The sequence below is a fragment of the Carlito syrichta genome, unplaced genomic scaffold (assembly GCF_000164805.1).
Source record: "Carlito syrichta isolate Samal-C Ts95f unplaced genomic scaffold, Tarsius_syrichta-2.0.1 Scaffold305865, whole genome shotgun sequence".
Lineage (NCBI taxonomy): Eukaryota > Metazoa > Chordata > Mammalia > Primates > Tarsiidae > Carlito > Carlito syrichta.
The window spans coordinates 224,787-232,486 of NW_007249961.1; the positions used below are offsets into that span (position 1 = coordinate 224,787).

The window sequence follows — 7,700 nt, forward strand, 5'->3', positions numbered from 1 at the left end:
TGGGCTGGGGAAGTGGGGTGGCCTAAGGCCTGGGGGAAGGTGATTGACAATGGAGAAAAATGAAGTAACGGGTTCATTCTGCACAAGTAATAGTCAGGTTTCAAGGCATGTCATAAGACCCACAAGACTTGACAGTGAAGTTCGCAAGCTGATCCTAGAAAAAGTGCCACATACTTCATACTTGAATATCATTACGGTCACCTTTGAAGTACTCCCTTGGAAAACTATGTACTGATGCCAGCACCTAGTCCACCTGTCAAAGCAATTTTGGAACTCTTTTTCTGGAATGGCATCAGAGCTGTCATTGCAACAATGTCAGAGTTTGAATTAGAGCAAAGAACAAACATTAAATTTCTTGTTAAACTTGGCAAGATTGTAGTGAAATCAGGGACGTGTTAGTCTAAGTTCATGTGGATAATGCCATGACGAAAACAGCAGTATACAAATGTATTAAACTTTTTTTCCTGAGGGGAGAGAAAGCATTACTGATGAAGAGAGTTCAGGACAACCAGTAAAGAGCAGAACTGAAGAAAGCATTGCAAAAATTCATTGAATTGTATGTCAAAATCATCAGTTGATTGTGAGAAGCATAGCAGACCAAATAAATATCAATAGATAAACAGGAAAATCTTAACTGAAAATCTTGGCATGAGAAACTTGTGTTGAAAAATTGTCCCAAAGGAGCTCATGCATCACAACAATGTACCAACTCACACAGCACTATCTGTGTGGAAGTTTTTAGCCAGTCCACAAATAACTATATTGGAACACCCTCCCTACTCACCTGCTCTGATCCCCAATGACTTTTTTTTTTTACCTGAAGATAAAGGAAATATTGAAAGGAAGACATTTTGATGACATTCAGGACATCAAGGGTAATATGACGACAGCTCTGATGGCCATTCCAGAAAAAGAATTCCAAAATTGCTTTGACGGGTAGACTAGGTGCTGGGATCAGTGCATAGCTTCCCAAGGGGAGCACTTCAAAGGTGACCATAGTGATATTCTTTATGGCTGCATAATATTCCACTGTACCATTTTGTTTTTATCCAATCCAGCTTTGATGGGCAGCATGGTTGGTTCGATGTTTTTGCTATTGTGAATAAGGCTGCAACAAACATACATGTGCAGGTATCTTTTTTGTAGAATGATTTGAGTTCCTCTGGGTATATTCCTAATAGGGGGATTGCTGGGTCATGTGGAAGGTCAATTTCTAGTTGGAAAGGAAAATTTTTACTTGACTGGTGCTTTCGTGAGACGGCTTTGTTTTCTGGGCCCGGCAAATGTTTAAAGCTAATTTTTTGTGTCTGTTGTGAATTCTTCGTAGATACTCCCCTCCATCACTGGAGGCATGCTCCACAGTTCCCTTGACATAGTGATGCAACCTCCTCCATCTTGCCACTTGCTTCTTCCTCAGCTCTTTATTGTTACACTCCTGCCCCATATAGATTGGGCATGAGATTTGTTATGAGGAACAACTGGGTGGTACATAGAATACATTCATGGAAGAGATGATTAAGTGAACTAATATATGTAAAACCTCAATGCAACTGCTCGTTATAGTACATGGTTAATGTTGACTCTAGTATCAAACTAGCAAAAAGACTTGGATATGTTATTTAAACTGTTTGTGCCTCAAGTTTCCTCAGTTCTAAAATAAGATAAATTAAGGCATGAAGTTCCAAAGGATAACACGAGAAAGCACTCGGGTCCAAAGGATAACACAAGAAAGTATTCAGAGAAGTGCCTGGCCTATAGCCACCAAATCATGAATGGTAGATGTCTTTATCACTGTCTTATTATCACTGACATATTAATCACTGACTCTGACAAGGATGGATACAGATTCTCAAGAAAGCATGAACAGAGTGCTTTGTGGACACTCACTGTTATCCTAGGATAAGAATTGAGGAACTGACAGATCTGATGCCCTGAGAAGGTAACATTCTACCCTGGCTCAAACCAAGGAGTAGCTAAAAAAATAAGAGAAAGGTATTTCTTAGTGTTGTGGACAGGGACTGGTTAACACCTGGTTTAGGAAGGAGAGGATCAAAAAGGGAAGGGACTCTTAGGAGTAGGCCTCCATGACAGGGAGAGAGATTACTGAGGAACCCAGATTCCCAGGAACCCAGGAAGCAGAAAAAGGGAAACAACACAATTGACTAGAGAGAGAAGGTTTGGACACAGAGGGACCTAGAAACGTTGTGCTGTAACCAGAGATACCTAGGCCAGACCTAGGGAAGAGGGTCTAATTTGGAAAAGAAACCATTTGGGACACCCCCCCCCCCCCCGAGATTCCAGGATCTTCTGGAATTATGTAAGAAACATAACCTTCAGGCCATACTTTGAACCTGAATATGGTCGTTGCTGGGGTCAATCCTGGTAAAACTTCTTTGCATTTACTTTTGATTTGTGTGTGTGTGTGCGCGTGCGCGCGCGCGTGCGTGTGTGTGTGTGTGTGTGTGTGTGTGTGTGTGTGTGTGTGTGTCTCAAAGTTTTCCTACCCTTGTGGGAAGGGTTGGGGAGTATTTGATCCTCTATTCTTGAATTGCTTGTATAAAATTGGAATTATTTGCTATTTGAAAGGGCTTAGTTTGTCTATAGAACCATCTGGGCCTGTTGTTTTCTTTGCGAGAAGATTAAATCTTTTAAAATAATTATAAGATAATCCAGATTTTCATTTCTTCTTTATTCAGCTTTTATAAGTTGCATTTTTCTAAGATTTATTGATTTTTTAAATCTGGCTTTAAACTTCCTCGCTGAATTTGCTCGTACGATTCTCTTGCTACCGTTTATATTTTATGGAACGTGTAATTATAGACTTATGTTGGTTCACGTTATGGTCTATAAAGTATGGTCAATGACATATAGGTTTATCCTCAGCTCCTATATTGTTGATTTGTGCTTTATCCTTTTTTAAAATAAAAACAATGTTGCTTATTGATCATCCCATGGTACTAAATAGGCCCATGTTCCCAGGAAGACTGTTATAGTCCATTTCCAGATTTCAATAACAAATTGGATTTCACAAGTATTTATTAAGCCTTTAAATTTTTTTCTATTCACTTTTTTTGTTTATATTAAAGATTTTTATGTATTCCATATCAAATACTAGGGATATAGAAATCTAGCTCAACAAATTTCTCTGCCCTCAGGGTCTCTGCCCTCGGAGTTTCACAGCCTGGTCCCCTGAGAGCAGAGTGAAGAGGAAACTCAGTACTTCTCAGGCAGGCCAGCAGGTCTGAAGTGGTTGGGGTCTTTGCCACTCCGGCCCCATTCGTTGGCAACCTGGTCGGCAGCTGAGTCTTCTGCTCCGTGGCCTGTGAAGCTCTGGAAACCCTCTCTGGCATCGCTGTAGTTGAGGCAGAGGAGAGGAGATTAATCACCAGGCGAGATAAGCAACAGTCCACCCACCCATCCTCCTCTTTCCAAGAGAAGGCTCTGATAGGCCAAGGAAGGAAGGTCTAAATACTGACCCTACCTGGGTACAGCCCTCCTAGCACCCTTCATCTGGGTAAACAACGCCCATAGAGGAAGGGCTGGGAATCATTCATTCTTACCAGTCATCCAAACCCTCACACCTAGCCCAGAGACAGAGAGAGGGCAAGAGGAGGAGGGGCCACAGACTCCAACTTCTCTACAAGGAAGCTCGCCTCCTCCTGAACATTCAAGGCAGTCAAACTTTGCTCTCCCATCTCTGGCATCCCCAGAAGCTACAGCTACCTGATCACTTTTGCAGCCCAGGCACCCCCAGGCCCCCTTTGGGCAGCGTCATAGTTCCCTCAAGCATGGAAGTATTTGTCTGAATTTTTGTAATTGGCTTCTCTCATGTCAGAGTAAGCTCTCCACATGTCTTTAGTTCCTGAAAAGGAAAGAAAATGATCAAAACAAGCAGACCTTGGAAAAACAGAGAAATAAAAAATGACCCACTGATTCCAAATATTTCAGCCTTTGACAGAGCCCTTGGAAATTCTGTTGGCTTGAAATATATTCCTTTACTTTTTCACTTCCCTAGGTTAATGGAATAAGAATCACAGGTGCAAGCTTTTTCTGTTTGATTCCATTCTAAGTTCTGATGCTATCTTTTTTTTTTTTTAACTACAAAAAAACATGTTTGATGCATGGACAGAAGCATTGGGATGGTCTTTAAGTGAAGATTCATTGTACAATGAACCTCTACCTGGAAAGATCCAGTGAACCTTCTGACCAAGGCATAAGAACACAGGTAACTCTGAGCAAGGTTGCAGACATACGGCCTTCCTAACCTGGTCAATGGGAGAAATTTCATACCTGTGGACAGAGTGAGGACTACTCGATCCTGAGTACATCTGAATCTCCAGGGTATATTTAGAACCTGAGCATCTGTCAGAATTCAATCAGCAAGTGATAAAGGCGAATTCTCTAACAGAATGTTGAATAAAGTGGGTAATAAGATACAGAGAAACAACTGGCCCCTAATTCAAAACCTCAGTGTCCTCCCCAATAAAATGGTGGAATGTTGTCTGCCTCTGAGTGGTTATGCAGAAGAACTGAGAAAGTACATATATGATGCCTAGAACATTGTAGGTACTCAGTATATTATCCCTTCACTTCTCTGTCCTTAGGAGGATGGGATAAGAAAAAAGAAGGACTAATCAAAGAAATGCTAATTAAAACCACACTGAGATACCACCTAGCTCCAGTCAGGATGGCCATACAAAAAACAACAGATGCTGGAGAGAACGCGGCAAAAAGGGAACACTTCTGCACTGTTGGTGGGAGTCTAAACTAGTACAACCTGTGTGGAAAACAGTGTGGCGATTCCTAAAAGATCTAAAAATCAACCTCCCATTTGACCCCACAATCCCCCTACTGGGAATATTCCCAGAGGAACTCAAATCACTCTATGATAAAGATACCTACACACACACGTTTATTGCAGCATTATTTACAATAGCAAAAACGGAACCAATCATGCTGCCCATCGAAAGAGGATTGGATTAAAAAAATGTGGTACATATACACAATGGAATATTACATAGCCATGAGGAAGGACAAAATTATGAATTTTGCAGTAACTTGGATGGATTTAGAGGCTATAATACTGAGTGATCTATCACAGACACAAAGAACTGAGTATCACATGATCTCACTCATAAGCGGACCTTGAACAAAAATCATAATACTATAAGGAAGGGATTGGCAATAGTGGGAAACTGCCAGAGAAGGAGGGAAGGCATACCTCATCAACAAGGGTAACTGCATAATGAACATTTATTCCTAACCCTGAATTGTACCCCACATACTTAAAATAAAAAACTAAAAAAAAAAGATAAAAGAAGAACTATATGGTAAGGAACAAGGAATTATAGACCGAAGGAATCTGATTAAGCTAGAGTGAATAAAAAACATTTTTTAAAAAAATTAACTGATTAGGAAAAAGGAGAAAATCAAGTGTAAAGTTACAATCATGATTTATATAATTTCCCTATGAGACGACCCATCTTCATTTCATATATTTATTATTTCTGGTGTTCAGGTTGATCACTTTTATTAAGAGCTTATGACATTTTAACTCTACTTACTAACTCTGAATTACGGATTTAAGTGGCTCCCCTGGAATCCAGACTTGCTTAATAAGTATTTCAAAAATGGCTGGCACATTTGATCACTTGTGGGTAGAAAACCAGAGACAGTGGTTCTCAACCTTCCCTGTGCATGAATATCAGCCAGGATTCTTGGCAGAGGCAAGATTTCCAGGCTCCAGCCCCAGATATTATAATAGGGGAGGGGTGTGGACAAGGAATCTTCACTTCACAAAGCACCTAAGACCCCAGGTAATTCTCATGCAAGTGGCCCTAAAACAACCCTTTGAAAATTATTGACCTAAGGAATGAAATATATTTTCAGCCTGGTGTATCAGAATTTAGATAGTATTAATAGCAAATTTTAAAACAGTTATTCAGAGACTATCACAGAAAAATAATAACACCTGAAATTTAAAATACTGCATTCTGAAAATAAAATTTTGCCATTTTGCTATGACTGGTGGGGTGTATTTATCTAGTTATTGGTTTTCTGGCCATGTCTCTGCCCCAGTAGTACCATCATAGAGGTAATTTATAGTGTCTTTGATGGTGGTGAGAGGAGTTAGAGTTGCTTTCCAAATGCACCACATCTCAACTATTTGTCATTTCTTAGATAAAGAACGGGATATGTGTTCACAAACCCCTCACCCTTGTTTTGGGAGCAGTAGGTCAAGGGCAAAGTCTGAGGATCAAGACTACTGGGTTAAATCCTACTCTACTTTGGGACTTAGGTATCTTGGTCTCTCCGTGCCTCAGTTTCTCTGTTAAGAGATAATAATGCAGGCCGGATGCGGTAGACCAAGCCTGTAATCCCAGCACTTTGGGAGGCCGAGGTGAAGGGATTGCCTGAGCCCACGGGTTCAAGAAGAGCCTGGGCAACTTGGCGAGACCTCATCTCTACAATAAATCAAAAAATTAGCCGGGAGTGGTAGTGCACGCCTGTGGTTCTGGCTACTCGGAAGGTTAAGGCAGAAAGATCGCCTGAGCCCAGCAGGTCAAGGCTGGGGTGGCCGTGAGTGTGACTACTGCACTCCAGCCTTGGTGACAGAGTAAGACTACAACTCAAAATAATAATAAGAAGAAGATGAAGAATGCTGCCTACCTCACGGTATTAAAGGATGAAAACTAATTTGTTTGTATACGTAAAGCTCTGAGAACAATGCCTAGCACATATTAATATCTCAATGAATTTAAGTTGTTATTACTACGTGGATGGGAACCGTTTACTCTGCTCAGCCTTTCTGGGAACATGCTCAGCAAATTTAATCCACCAACTTCCTGGTTACTGGAAAAAGAGAAATGAGTTGTCCCAGATTCCCCTCTAGGGGACAGTGGAGACCGGCTTGTATTAAGGGAACAAATTCCCCCTTGTGCTGAAACGTTACAACCCAAACATTACGTGGTCTGGGGAATCCTCACAGAAGAGTGTCAGAGCTGGCCAGAAAAGCATAGGAGAACTACTATTATCAAAAACCACGCTCTTCTCTATTTATTTGTAGTTTCGCTGGCACCTTGGCCCCCGGGGGATTTGGCCTCCTGTCCCCATCCTTTGGTCCTTACCTTGACCAGCTTCCCTGAGGAAATCTAACCATCTTTGGCTGCTGACACCCAGGACCAGGCAGCAGAAAATGATGCCAATGGAAAGCTTCATCCTGCTACAGAGTCAAGGAAACACAACTAAGGATAATACATGTTTTGTTTTGAGTTTTTGTTGTCTGTAATATTGACCCATCCTTTCATTCCAAGAATAAACCCCACTCAAGTTAACACATACACGCACACGTGTGTGTATGTATAGATAAACGACAGATAAATAGATAGCATTTCAGAGGGTCTAGCCCTCCATTTCCATTTGTCACACTGGAATCCCAGTGTCTGAAGGATTGCAATGTACCCTTAGTATAAACCACGTTCCATTTCAATCATACCTGGTAGGTCGAGAAAACAAGCAAATAGGAAAAGAGAGACAGGAGCCAGGTGACACCACAGTAACATAGGTTTATTCTAAGGAGGAGAACCTGCAAGGGGACTCTAGAAAAATGAATCCCACTACCACTTACAGGCTTGGGCAGTTATAGGGCTTGAGGAGAAAATATTTGCTGTTGGTGTTGCTAGGGGGTAACTAAGGTTTGA

General features: G+C 41.2%; 1 protein-coding gene across 1 annotated transcript; it reads right to left on the reverse strand.

Moving 5' to 3' along the window:
• Positions 1–3,180: 3,180 nt before the first annotated feature.
• LOC103265119 (serum amyloid A-3 protein-like) lies at positions 3,181–7,218 on the reverse strand. The gene is given in 3 exon segments (XM_008062826.2): positions 3,181–3,352; positions 3,724–3,862; positions 7,128–7,218. Coding segments are annotated over 3 exon segments (369 nt in total). The 3' UTR covers positions 3,181–3,213.
• Between the last annotated feature and the right edge of the window lie 482 nt (positions 7,219–7,700).